At 41.0% G+C, this 14,822-nt stretch overlaps 1 protein-coding gene across 1 annotated transcript in view; it reads right to left on the bottom strand.

The window, feature by feature from the left end:
• Positions 1 to 1,217: 1,217 nt before the first annotated feature.
• Positions 1,218 to 14,822, bottom strand: part of SLC12A3 (solute carrier family 12 member 3) — a 31,838-nt gene continuing 18,233 nt past the window's right edge. The window contains exons 14-26 of the mRNA XM_069968478.1: positions 12,991 to 13,146; positions 12,387 to 12,486; positions 11,395 to 11,506; positions 10,958 to 11,092; positions 9,376 to 9,482; positions 8,348 to 8,430; positions 8,185 to 8,268; positions 7,272 to 7,373; positions 6,830 to 6,941; positions 4,409 to 4,495; positions 3,482 to 3,617; positions 3,149 to 3,216; positions 1,218 to 1,359 (exon numbers count right to left, since the gene is read on the bottom strand). Coding sequence (XP_069824579.1) covers positions 1,218 to 1,359; positions 3,149 to 3,216; positions 3,482 to 3,617; positions 4,409 to 4,495; positions 6,830 to 6,941; positions 7,272 to 7,373; positions 8,185 to 8,268; positions 8,348 to 8,430; positions 9,376 to 9,482; positions 10,958 to 11,092; positions 11,395 to 11,506; positions 12,387 to 12,486; positions 12,991 to 13,146 — 1,424 coding nt within the window. The remainder of the gene's footprint in view (positions 1,360 to 3,148; positions 3,217 to 3,481; positions 3,618 to 4,408; positions 4,496 to 6,829; positions 6,942 to 7,271; positions 7,374 to 8,184; positions 8,269 to 8,347; positions 8,431 to 9,375; positions 9,483 to 10,957; positions 11,093 to 11,394; positions 11,507 to 12,386; positions 12,487 to 12,990; positions 13,147 to 14,822) is intronic.

Below are 14,822 nucleotides of genomic sequence, written 5' to 3' on the forward strand. Positions count from 1 at the left end.
GTCAATTAATTCCACAGCTGTAGTAAACAACGGTTGCTGTTTAATACACTCTATGAACAACGGCCATTGTTTGACCTCAATGCTAAACATATTTTTCTATGACAAGAACGAACGTTGTTTGAATGGCAAATAACGGCCATTGTAAAACGTGATTGGCAGATGTTACTTTAACGTCTATCACAAATTATTGGAACGTCTATAGGGGAGATTTATCAAACTGGTGTGAAGAGTTGTCTTAATTGCCCCTAGCAACCAGATTCTACTTTCCATTGCTCGGATTCCACATATTCTTTGAAAAATAAAAGGTGGAATCTGATTGGTTGCTAGGGGCAACTAAGACAATTCTACTTTACACCAGTTTGATAAATCTCCCCCTATGTATATAGTGTTTTTTGGCTATTTTGGTAATGTTTTGGGGGTTTATAGCATTTACTATTTTTTCTTTTGCAACTTTAGATCCAAAATGTTTATGTGTCCCTGTCATAAGAAAAAACTTTTGAGACATGTAAAAAGTTCAGATTCATTGCGGTCTGAGTGTCCAGACTACTACCGATCTCTAAACAGAGCTGGTAGAAGCACCAGTTATGCACATCACTATCCAGGAATAAAAATATATGGCATAATTTTCTGCGCACTACATGGTAGTATTATTTAGTTAGTGTATGGCAGTATTTTGTGAGCATTGTATAGACATATTATTTATTATTATTTAGTTTGTAACAGTATAATAAATGCTATACAAAAATGGTAAATGAGGCCCTATTTTGCTTGTTGCCCAGGGCCCCATTTTCTATTAATTCAGCCCTACTAAAAATGTAAAAATAATTAATGGTTCATAAACCATAAGTAAAAGTAGATGTATTTGTTCTTGAAGGAGGATATCATAATATGTTTTACTAGTACTTGTATGTTTATTTTATGTTAATTTAATATATATATAGTATTACTATTACTTTATATTACTTATTTTGAATATTTGTATGATTTATATGTATATATTATTTATCTTTCATTTCCCACTATGGAGTCTCACTGTAACTTTTTTTTAACACAATATTAACCTAGTAGTATGCAGGCAAAGAACCATGTACAAACTAAGAACAATACAAAACATTAGATGTTATAGCCAATGACAAGTCGTCTGCATTTAGCATACATGCTTATCTTTCAACAGCATTGGTCCACCTCTGCTAGTGTATTTGGTAAAAGATCTCTTCTTACTGGCAGTACATTGTTAGGACATTCTTTTGATTTCCTCTAACTAGTAGAACTGGCGGTCTCAAGTCTTGTGACAGGGTCTCGAGCCAGGCCATGTATAAAGAGCTGGGACATTTACCTTTTCTGGCAACAGGCATTGTACTAATGGAAAAAAAAGAAAAAGAAAGGTATTACGTGTATTAAGTATTAAAAGTATTACGACTTTTTCAGATAGTACAGAACCCACTACAGGTTCGTTGATTTCTACTACATGACACCAACCTTCCCAAACATGAAGTCAAGAGGCGGCCATACACTTTCAGTAACATTCAGCTGACAGTTATGTCTGATGACCTCCCCACTGTTTTACACAGTTATTTGTTTTTCCTCTTTGTGACGAAGTGCTAACACTAGTGCTAACACTAACATTAAAGGGGTATTCCCCCCAAGAGCGAAAAAAAAAATAAAATGCTCTTAAACCTAGCTGGTCTTACTCACTGAGTATTTTGAGCCATCTCCCGTCTTTCTAGCTGCTTCCGTTCCATAGTTACAAGTTATTTAAAAAGCCAATTTATATCGAACATGGTGCGGGCCAGAAAACTACATTTCCCATTAAGCTGTGCTTATGCCTGATTGTTCCATGATGTAGCAGAGCTGTTATCCAAAAGATATAGCAGAGTTGAGGTGAGGTGAGGTAGTGACATAGCAGAGTTGAGGCAGCGTCAAAGCAGAGTCGAGGGAGCGACAATCCGCGGGTTAGTGGGGGGGGGTTGCTGCAGGTGAGCATGGGCAGAGATGGGTTAGCATGGGGGTGCGGGGTGTGGGTGAGGCGGCGAGGGGGTTGCCGTGGGTGAGCATGGGTTGGGGGGCGGTTGAGCCAGGGGGTGTTGCCACGGGTGAGCACGGGCGCTGCAGGTGAACGTGGGTGGGAAAGGGGGCCGTCGCAGGGGAGCCGGGGGGGTGGATGGGGCGTGGGGGTTGCTGCAGGAGGGGGGCTCTGTGGGTGAGCATGGGGTGGGGTGCCGCCAGGTGAGCACAGGGGAATGCTTGGTGCCGTGGGTGAGCAGGGGGTGGCCAGGTGAGCACCAAGGGTCACAGGTGAGTGCCGGGGCGAAACATTCAGGGGGCAGAGTGTGGGCAGCCGCAGGTGAGCCCAGGGGAGGGAGGGGGGGGGCACACGGTGTCGGGAGGGAGACAGTAATCAGCAGCAGCTGTCACTGTCTTAGTGTCCTCCCTAACTTCAGTGGGCTGGGTTAGAATCGCTAACCCAGCCCATTGGAGACCGAGAACATGTGATCCCGACATGGAGGGTGGGGGCCAGGAGCAGATTTGATGATTATTCTATGCGTTTAGTAGGGGCGAATGCATCTAGATAACAGCAAAGCTGTGCAAAATCCAAAACAAATTGATTGATTGGAAAGATGTAAAGCTATGGGTGGGCAACGTATTAATGCAAAAATAATTTTGGGGGTAATACCCCTTTACTTCTTACTACAGGATATTTGTACTATATGGGTCTGTTCACAGGGAGCAATGCGTCGGAATCCCGCCTGTCTCAGTGTGTCAATGGAAGGACTTGCGCGCCACGGCTTCCGTCGCTCTCCGCTCAAAGAATTGACAAGTCAATTCTTTGAGCGGAGTGGAAGTGGAGGCACGCAAGCCCTCCCATAGAAGTGGAGGCACGCAAGCCCTCCCATAGAGACACTGTATGACACTGAGGCAGACGGGATTCCACGGCGGAGCTCTGTGTGAACGGGCCTAATGATTGAGCCAATTCATTTTAACACAGTTGAACAAACACTCCAAATGGGGTTGTTATTTGCTAGACCTTTGTGTCCACTATTGACAGAGAACATATTTTTATGAGTACAAAGATAACAGTTTAATAAACCACTGCAGATGTAAATAGTCACATTTTATAGTACGTTTTTTCTTTTTACTTTATACTCACACAACAATCAGTGCAGCATCCCGGGAGTAATCCAATAAGATCTCATTCAGTCGGATTTGTCTCAGAGACTATAAAAAAATATACAAAATTTGTGTTCAAGAAAGTATTTAACATGCAGAACACTGAGTTTAATATATGATGAATGATTCCTGAAGATTACAGCGCCAGCTCATTTCATTCTTTGGCGTAAGTTGGTGCTATAGATTTGCCTATTTTTCATGAATAGTGATATTGTTAATCGTTGTCGGCCCACATAAACCTTCCCTGGAGGCAGCTACTGGTTATGCTTTATCATAGATGCTCCCTGCAAACAAAATGTAATGATATTCAGACCTTGGCCCTGTTCTTCTTGACTTCCTCATCTGATATCTTCCATGGACAGTCACGTCTCATCTCATTTACCAAGATCTCTTCTTTGAAGCCATCCTTCAGCATGTATGGAGCAATGAGATCTTCAAAGCGCTTCACACTGTCAACAAACATGTATAGTTTACCCGACTGTTACAGAGAGTGAGTATTATAATGAATTGCATTATATTAATTGATCGACACTGCAGTGTGCTGCTACCCTTGTACATTTTTTAAATGTCTATCCCCTACAGCTGTTTCCTGCTTGTGAGATTGCACATTATCGTGTCAGCAATAAGTTCCAAATTGTCAGGTACAAGACTTTGTATTGCAGTGTGGCATAAGCCATAGCATTATAGCAGAAAAAAAATACAGGAAGCAAAGTGTGAACATGGTGCCAAATTACCAAAATATAAAACATACTTTTCATGCTACTATACATGTTTTTTTTTTTTTTTTTAAATTGCAACTTTCAATTTCTAAATAAACTCTATATAAATTTTAGAACCACCAAAGGCAGTATAACAAAAAAGTTTAAAGCGAATGTACCTGCAGGTACATTGCTTTAAAATCTTTATATCAATAGACAAAGCGGAGGGGGTAACAAAACTCCTCCCCTCTGTGATGCAGCTACATTGATTCTAATGGAGCCACATCATAGAGGGGAGGGCAGAAGGTCACACAGGGGGCGGGCCTGCCTCCAGTGCTTCAGGCTGGGCTGTTGACCGGGAATAGACTGGTGGCGTGCACGGGAACCGAGCCGCGGTCCCGTGCTGGCGCCAGTCTACAGACCTGCGTGTGTATAATCCCTGTACATTAGTGTGTGCTATATCCTATTAGTGTTCCTCATTGTGAGTCCATATATCACAGAGAAGTATTTTGGCATAATACAGATATTAGAAATGTCCTTACTGTTCAGGCCGTGGTTTCTGATTGATATCAGGTAGAACGTGCACCTCATGAAATCCAATTCTGAACTTACTCAACAAAGCGATCATCCTGTAGGACAGTAAAATATGATTGGACTGAAACAGTAAGATGTAAGGAGGCTGCAACAATGTTACTAAAATCTGTTGACATTTTCTATGTACCAGAGGTACCATTATGATTAAAAAGAAAACTGCACATAGATAAAATGCACATATGCGACTTTTTAATCATGTTTTATTACAATTTTCTGGATTGATGAGACCAAAAAGGGGCAAATCTTGCACTTTGGAATTTTTTTGCGCTTACGCCATTTACTGTGAGAGATCAGGAATTAAATAAATTAATAGTTCGGCTGATTACTCACGCGGCGATACCAAATGTTTGTTTATTTATTTTTAAAGGGGGGTGATTCAAACTTTTATTAGGGGAGGGGATTTATTTATTAATAAAAAATTATTATTCGTTTTTTACACACATACTAGAAGTCCCCCTTGAGGACTTCTAGTATCACTGCAATGATCTCTCATCGAGATCTATGCAGTATAGATATGCTGCATAGATCAATGAGATCTATGTTCTATTGCTCTCGGCTGCTGCAGCAGAGAGCAATAAATTGCTGAGCCGGGATCAGCGCCTTTTTTACACACATACTAGAAGTCCCCCTGGAGGACTTCTAGTATCACTACTCTGACCTTTCATTGAGATCTATGCAGTATAGATATACTGCATAGATCAATGATATCTATGTTCTATTGCTCTCGGCTGCTGCAGCCGAGAGCAATGGATTGCTGAGCCAGGATCAGCGCCATTGTGGCGAAGACCCCCGGCTGGACCAGATGCGGAGATCGCTCCTCTGCAATCGCGTTGTGGGGGGTGCGATTCCCCCACTAGACCACCAGGGATGGGGAAAAGAAGCATTTTAAATGCAGCTGTCAACTTTGACAGCTGCATTTAAAAGGTTAATTGCAGCAGTCCCAAGCTGCAGATAGCACCCGGGATCGTGGCGGTTCAGAGCGGGGTCGCTGCGCGGCCACCTCTGAACACCCTTAATGACGCCAGGGCCTATTCACATTAATGGATTTGAGTTGCAGACAGCTAGACTACTATATCATAAATTATCTTAGAAGGTTGCTCAGGAGAGGATAGAAAAAGCTTAGAAACTAAGCCCATGAGAAGCAGCGTGATGGATCTTAAATTTTAGACAGGACACTGCATGAGGCTGTAGGACAGAAACTAAACATACTATTTATAAATATCTATGAAGACACTGGGCCTCAATTACTAACAATCCATCAATTTTAAGCAATTATGCCTTCGGTTCTGTCGTTTTTTTTTTTAAATGTGTCCTATTGCCTTTAGTAAATCTGGAAGGTTTTTCACATGGCAAAACTAAAGCCCGACCATCCTGCCACACTAGAAGTGGCTGATATTTAGAATAGAACCTGTAAAAAAAATGATGGTTTGCTTAAAGGGGAAAGGGGAACGCCACATAAGGAAAATTAGTTTTCTATTAAAAGTACATTAAAAATTATACAGATGTGTCTATATAATGTATTACCATATCTGTGCGGTTCTGCCACAGTGGTAGCTGATAGAAATACAGGAAGTGAAGAAAAATGGCCTCTGTGCCAATTCACATTGTCTCCTGCTCCCACTGCTCTCCCCCTTAGGAGACAAATATTCCATGCTTCTGTCTCACATTCTGTGTGTCTGCTGAGGACAGGCTGATGATGCAGACAGGGGGCAGGGCGTTATGTCACAGGAGGCTTGGCTGGATCCCCCAATCCCCTGAGTGATCCACCATCTCTGACCAGTCAGAAGCAGCCGCTGCAAGGACTGTGATGAACAGCTAAGGGAAAGCATTGCATTTTGGAACCAGTACTGCATTCTGGGAACTGCTCAACCAGGAAGTACAGAAACACAATACAGAACTAACCCCGCCAAAACAAATGGATTTACTGGTAGTTTCAAAACTGGGATAGATAGGTAAGTAATGCGTTATGCTTCTGCAGAAGTTTCATGTTTTTTAACCTCTACCTGGAGGTTTAGGCTGTGAGTCCACACTAGGCTTTTTTCATCTGTTCTTGCAAAAAAACGGATGGAAAAAAGGGATGCATTTGTGTGCACCTGTTTTGATCTGTTTTTCCATAGACTTTCATTATAAAAACATGGATCAAAATGCATCTGTTTTTTTCTGTTTGTGTATGCTAAAAAAACTGATGCGTTTTGATCCTCCTCTACTACCAATCTAATTAGCAATACCTAAACTATAGTAAAGACATATACAGTACAGTACAGTACAAGCCACAGCTATAGAATGATGGCAATACAAGTGTTGTGAAAGCTTGCACACCCCAGTGTGTGCATAATAGTGTGTGTACAATTGCACAATGACAATCTTACGCTTTTCTTTCTTCATCCATTCTGTTGATCTGTCCTCCCACAAAAACACGGATTTTGACTTTCTCCCATCTCTTTTTGCGGCTAAGGAGATAGGGGATGAGTAGAGTCAGTCCTGTCAGAAAGAGAAAGTTCTGTCAAAATAAACATTAACAGTCTTTATATCATGTAGGAATGAAGGACCCTTGGGCCAGTCGGTGATAATAGGGGTCAGGTGTTATGGAAAATCACCGCGCGACCCCTTTGTTTCAGCCATGCCTAACATTCCTGCATATGGGACGGACCAGCGGCAGGTGGGAGACATAACTGAGGGCCGAACAACAAACAAGAATTTTAACTGCATATATATTGGAAAACTATTAATTCTCACTCTATAAATAATGAAAACAATAAAAATGAGGCAACCTTTAATAAAAGCAGGCAAATGACTTGGCCTCATATATACCTCCATCATCAAAGAGCCAGTAAATATCTACTGTCTTCTTTTCTTGGTTAATCTGAAAAATAGTACTAGCTTGTTGTTCAACGGTCACAGCCTCTGGATCCACTGCAATTCACAAAAGGAAATGTTATTACACTAGCTTTCATTTCATTTTTCTGCAGACATTTATAGAAATGTCATTTATTAAATTGCTGTTATTCTGAACTGATGGCTGCTAGCCTAGAAAATGCTGCAGAGATATGGACTAAATTTAGAGGGGGACATGGCGATGTTCCAAAGTTGTAATTATCTTCTTCAACCCTTCTTTTAAATACAGTATTTGCTTGGCTGAGCATAGCAGAGGGCCTCTATGCTACAACAATATATGGCCCCCTTGATTTTCACCTCCGGTCCATATTTTATGTCTACCCTGTGGCTCTCTTGACTGGCACTAGTTGTAATGTCGTAGCAGGTAGAAACATATATGATCATCTGCATTTCCAGCTATTTGATGCAGCTCTGCTAGTCTTGTACCAACTCATTTATGGTTCTTCAGAAGACCCCTTACAACTGTAAAAGTCTACAAGCTGCAATGGGCCCTCTGGGCTGCAGGGCCCCTGTGTACTTCAGGCGATACATAGGTATGTCCAGGGGGCACATGGTATGTCTACACCTGGCTGAATATGTATGTTAATTTCTAAAAGAGAAAAACATTTCTGGCAGTGAATACCCTCCTGGTACAACAAAGGATTGACAATATTGGATTTTTCTGGTAAATCGACAGATTAAGAGAACAAACTGATGAAGCAGTGTTTTATGACACTTGCTTATGTATCTTTAATAGCCATTATAACTTTTACAGTCACCATTACAAACTGATGATGATGATGATGACTGCAGTAGTGTCCTCTACACCAAAGGCACACTGCTGACTCACATGTTCCTTGAGGCATGCAGTCTCCTCCATTTTCAGCACCAGTTTTCACCGTTGGTTCCTCCATTTGTTGGTACACAGGATTTACTATGTAGAAAAATATAAGCTTATAACTACACCTGGTTAAAGGTTCTAAAGAGGCATAAACATGTTGGAGTGCACTTACTATGAGCTTGCATGACACGAGACATGTTCAGACCATCTTTCATCCTTAGCAGGCACAATCCACAGTTAAAGTCAAAAGCATCACTACAAAATAGGAAATTGTTTACCTAAAGATAATCTTCAGAGCCAAGACTATTAAAGCGAACCTGTACTTAATAAGTTATTGATCACAGCGGGTCTCACTGCCAAGACCTGCTGCAATCAGGAGATAATGCCTGATAACTAGAGATGAGCGAACCGGGTTCGGGTTCGAGTAGATCCGAACCCGAACGTTCGGTATTTGATTAGCTGGGGCTGCTGAACTTGGATAAAGCTCTAAGGTTGTCTGGAAAACATGGATACAGCCAATGACTATATCCATGATTTCCACATAGCCTTAGGGCTTTATCCAAGTTCAGCAGCCACCGCTAATCAAGTACCGAACGTTCGGGTTCGGATCGACTCAAGCATGCTCGAGGTTCGCTCATCTCTACTGATAACATGTCAAAAGTTATTTTTAAGGACAGTAACTCTTTAAGTATAGGGACCCTTAGAAACAGCTTTATGAGTAGAAACTCTTAGAAACTCTTTATGAGTAGCAGAGGCTGGGCAGCAACTACTAAATGTCTCCGCAATACACATAATTACTTGCTATGAATGTCATTAGTATTGTTCATTTTCTTAGCGATAAAGGCATAGTATACTTTGGGCAATCAACGCTTTACAAAGCCCCCCAATGATAAAATGACTGCAGGTAAAAACACAAACATTAACAACTGAACTGTTCTATGCAGGATTGTGTGATTATCGCCACCCAATGGTCAGAGATGGAACACTGTGTTTTTCAACTTTATGTCCATCTATAAAAACTATGAAAATAAAGCACTGATTCAATTCAAATATATTGAATTATAGAATCGAGGTTTAGTATCAAAACTGTAAAGTGATACTGTACATAGACCCTCAACTAAGATTATACAACAGTATTATCCAAAAAACTTAAATTGGTTTAGAAAAATATATGATACATTTTTAAAAGCTTATACTTACTGCAGTATTCCCACATAGCTATCAACATTTCTGGGGTGAGATGACTGCCAGTTTTTCTTATACCCTATAAACAGGACATTGGGTTTCATGTGGCCGAGCCCAGAAGCCTACATAATACAGAGAACAAAGATTAGCTTCAGGAAACCAGTACATGATATCTAGGCTGGGCCTTTTGATTACAGATTTAACAGCCTTTTACATTGGCCGATTATCTGCCAGGAGTTTTGCTATAAATGCTTCTGTGGACGATAAGCTGAGTACCATTGGGCTTCAAAATATCTGGTCTTCGGCCACACACCTGTTTAATAGGGAATGTAAGGCCAGTAACAATAGAGGCAATCTGACAGCATGGATATACATATATCCGTGCTGTCGGTTTGCAGATAAAACAGCAGTACATAAATACCTAGTGTGCTGCTTAAGATCTGGCATCATCTTCACCAGCTTTCCTGTCCAGCTGCTGACTTTAGGCCTGTCAGTGCAGTGACCGGAACAGAAGGCAGAGCTGCATCTCCAGAGACTGGAGAAGGCAGAAGGCCTTACTAAGGAGAAGGGAGAAGGCAGAGCTGCATCTCCAGAGACCGGAAAAGGCTCAAGGACACTGAGAAACGTGGTAAGGTAAGTAAATACTTTATTATTTTACACTAAAGGCAAGGGCTGCACGGACATTGCTAACAATGTCCATGCAGCCCTTGCTGCCAGATAGTAGATCAGTGCTCGTTTACACATTATATTTGTGCCCTAAGGGCCTAAGTTATCGTTATATTGTTCATATTTTAACACTAATTGTTAAGTTTCGAGTAAATGCAGGGAACGATCAAATGACCAACAAGAAATCATTCATAGTTCATTGGGTGCTGACAACAAAATCATTGTTAATCATTTGCTGGAATTCCACTTTCGTTTACTAATCGTTCAGGAAATTCTACATAGTTCCTTCACTTGTTGGGATCAGATGGAGTAAACTATCATAGTAACAATCATAACTAAGGGTCCATTTACACAGAAAGATTATTTGACAGATTATCTGTCAAAGATTTGAAGCCAAAGCCAGAAACAGACTATAAACAGAGATCAGGTCATAAAGGAAAGCCTGAGATTTCTCCTCTTTTCAAATCCATTCCTGGCTTTGGCTTCAAATCTTTGGCAGATAATCTGTCAGATAATCTTTCTGTGTAAAGGACCCTAACACCTATCGTTCTATGTAATATGGTGAACGATTTCAGGTTAACGATAAATGATCTTGTTTTCGATTATTTATCGTTAATAATTAAAAAATTGCTTTGTCTAATAGGACGCCAATAACATCCTGCACAGATGATTACCGACAGTCTGGTCCTGTAATAAACAATGCCGCTCATCTCTCTATAATTATCAGGTTCTGACATCAGAAGGTGATTTTTACACATACTGCAAGTTAAATAGCTCTTTGAATGGTATGGCCTTGTTGGTCATAGCTATTAAAACAAGGGCAGCATTCATATTCTAACAAGCGCTGGAGAAACAGGATGCGACTTGGTTGCTATAAACAAACTGAACGTTTATTTTCCCGTTTGACACATAAAAGAAGCCGCCTCAGTACCTGAATCAGCATCTGAGCTCCACTGCGTAGGTCATCAGCAATTACACCTGTATAAAAGGCTCGGATTTTTCTCTTATTTAACCACTTAACATGGCCATCTGAGTTCAGCTCTTGGAGTTTTTGTTTACGTGGGCCCTGTAAAGGAAAAAGTATAGATATGTATGTGGGACAAAGTACAATATGTGTTATCAATACTGGAATACTGGAGTTTAAAGGGGTAATCCCATGTTATAAAGTAATGGCCTAATGCTACAATATGCCATCACTTTACAATTGGCGGGGGCCTTCTAGGTGAAGCGGTCGCAGCACTAAACCAGAGCCGCATCTCTTTTACTCTCAGAGGTCGGCCCACCATTGTTCATAAGGTGATTTCAGGTAAGCACGCACATAGATAGTGAGGCTTTTTATGAATATGTAAGGACTCGATTTGTACTTACAATTATTATGTTCCCACAAATCATCAGGCTTTGCTTTTTTGTGAATGTTCCTACAAAATCCACCAGAGCTGGACGGAAGTTTGGTGGTCCTGTCAGGACTAAACACTGTGGTCTTAACAGAAAGGTTACAACAGTTAATCAACATTGCACACTCAGGTCTCACTTGCATCTAAGGAATAGGATTACTATGTCTAAGTAAAGCCCCATCTTGTGGTTTTTGTGGGTTTTTTTGTGCCAATGTGACCTGCTCAGAGGTTTGTGACATTTATACACCAGAAAGCTGGTGGAAACTTCTGACAATGTATATAAGTTAATTCAAGGCATTTGGAGATTTGCATTAGGAAAACAGAGCTCTGATCAACATTAGGCTATGCTCATACATAGTATTGTGATCAGTATTTGTAGCCAAAATTAGAAGTGGAACCAGAAACAAAAAATTATACTGGAAAAGTTTGCACAGTTTCTGACTTTTAAAAAAAAAAAATTATTATTATTATTATTTATTTATAGAGCGCCCTTAATTCCAGAGCACTATACAAGCGATGGGGGTAACAAACAGGAACAATACAAGATCAAAACACATTACATGAAGGCAAATGGCAGACTGATACATGGGGAAAGAGGAGCCTGCCCGCGAGGTCTTACAATCTAAACCTACTCCTGGTTTTGGTTGAAAAATACTGATCAAAAGACTGACAGAAATACTATGTGTGAGATAAGAAGTTAGCCAGCAGAGTCCTGGACCTATTTAGATATTTCCACAGTGGACACACACTCAGTATTAGAGATGAGCGAACTTGCAGCTGTATCCATGTTTTCCAGACAGTCCTCGAGCTGCATCCACCTTCTCCAGGCAGCAGGATTCAAATGCCCACTGTTCGGGATTGTACAAACACAAACGTTCGGCAAGTTCGCTCATCTCTAATTCTCCCATCCATTACATCGGCAATGTCTACATGTGATGCACCTAAAGGCTAAAAGGTTATAGTCACCTGAAATTTTTGATGTGATCTTCCACTTGGTTAAGCCCCACACAGTAAGATAGAGCCATGTTATAGGATCCTGCCTGTACAGAGGAGCCCCAATTTGCCTCTATAATGAGAAAAAACATCCAAATTATTCCAATAGGTGCTGCTATAGCATGCAATCTACCAGCACATTGGCACTATAGTGTGCAGACCACCAGGATATTTACACTATGGTGGGCTGTCTAATAAGACTTGCAGGCAAAGCCATGTGCTGACCCTGACCTAGACCGTTGTGCAGTGGGACCAGGGGAGTGAGAACAGCAGTGATGGGGAAGGTAAGGTACAGAGCATTTTAACATTTGTATGAGAAAATAAAAAAAAAAAAACTTTAAATGGAACGTGTCATCAGAAAATAACTTATTGTTCATAATCAAGTTTATATGTTAAACTAGTTTTTACATGTGAATAGGGTCAACTTCAGACTGCTGTTTGTAGCTGCTGTAAAGCATATCCCTAAATCCAGAGCAGACACTAAGACAATATGGCTGCTTTCGATAATGCACAAAAACAAAAATTAAAAAGTTACAAATTAAAATAGAAAGATTAAAAATAAAATCAGGTCTCTTACCAGGTTTCTTATACAGAACATAAGCCAACAGAAAGATGACAATGCCAATAGCAATAAGAGCGGACTCCCAGGCCAGGAGGAACATGATGATGACAGATATTACTGCTCCAAACAATGATGCCCATTTACTGTAATACTTGAATGATGGTCTCCAGCCTGACAGGAAAATTATTGATAGTATTACTATGCTATCATCATATAACATGTTATTTTGTGTTACAAAAAGTCTAAAAGCTGTGTGCTCTGAAAAAAAGTCTCAAACACCTCTATGGGGTTAAAGTAGTAAGTAGTATCAGGCTAAATCAGTCTTAGGTTGTCCACAGGACAGGTTATCAGCAGTTGATTGGTGAGGTCCCGACACCCCTGCTAATCAGCTGTTTGGCGTCTGCACTAAATTAAGATCGAGACTTATGCTAAGTTTACACGGAGCGATAATTGGCCCGATCGTACGATTAACGATTTTGAAGTAACGATTTCTTTTAATAACGATCAGCGTTTAAATGGAATGATATATCGTACAGAAAATTCGTTTTGCGATCGCTTAAGCCTATCTCACACATAGGTAAAATCAGTGAACGACTGTTTACACGGAACGATCGGCGAATTTTTTGCGAACGACGATTTAAGAACATGTTAAAAGATCAAAATGAACGATTCATCGATCGTTTGCTGCATTTACACATACGATTATCATTCGAATTCGATCGTTATCGCGAAAATTTGCCCGATAATCGTTCCGTGTAAACGTAGCATAAGAGTCCATTTACACAGAAAGATTATCTGACAGATTATCTGCCAAAGATTTAAAGCCAAAGCCAGGAAAGCAGTTGCCTTCAATCCCTGTATAGTGGCAGCGCAAAAGTACAGCAGCTTCAGCTTCTATTCACTTCAATAGGAGCTAAGCTGCAGTATACTGGTGCCTGCCTCTGACTTCATTCTCAGTGTAGTGTGGGCGCTGAACAGCAGCACCCTACCAATCAACTATTGATTGCCTATCCTGTGCAAAGGTTATGAATAGTTTTATCCTGGACAACCCCTTTAAAGCGACTCTGTACCCACAATCTGACCCCCCAAACCACTTGTACCTTCGGATAGCTGCTTTTAATCCAAGATCTGTCCTGCGGTCCGTTCGGCAGGTGATGCAGTTATTGTCCTAAAAAAATACTTTTAAACTTGAAGCCAATGCCAAACGGGAGTATCTGTGCCCTAACTTTGCACCACTCCTCCGTTTCTCCTCTCCACCCTCTTCATCACTAGGAATGCCACTAAAACATTTTCTCAATGCTGAACACTGCACAAGTCCTTACAATCCAGCCCATGTGCCGGGCTGCATCAAGTGGGGAATAGGAGGCAATCCGCCTGGAGCATTCCTAATGATGAAGAGGGTGGGGAAGAGGGACGGAGGGGTGGTGCAAAGTTAGGGCACAGATACTGCCGTTTGGCACAGGCTTCAAGTTCAAAAGTTGTTTTTTAGGACAATAACTGCATCACCTTTCGAACGGACCACAGGACAGATCTTGGATTAAAAGCAGCTATCTGAAGGTACAAGTGGTGTGGGGGGGGGGGGCAGATTGTGGGTACAGAGTCGCTTTAAATATGTGGTGAGATGAGGGCACATTAGGCTCCTTATGTAAGTGTGGCTGATCACCATAGCTACTTCCCTAGCAGCAGGGGGCAGTGAGTAAAGCTGATTTTTATTTATTTATTTTTATCATAGAGCGCCCTTAGAGGAGGCTTATGGGCACAGTGTCTCAACAATGTGCCCTGCTAATACAAAGTGTTGGGGATTACTTTTAGGGCTTAGGGAACTGACAGGTTCCCTTTAAAGGCTT

The sequence above is a fragment of the Dendropsophus ebraccatus genome, chromosome 4 (genome assembly GCF_027789765.1).
Source record: "Dendropsophus ebraccatus isolate aDenEbr1 chromosome 4, aDenEbr1.pat, whole genome shotgun sequence".
Classification (NCBI taxonomy): domain Eukaryota; kingdom Metazoa; phylum Chordata; class Amphibia; order Anura; family Hylidae; genus Dendropsophus; species Dendropsophus ebraccatus.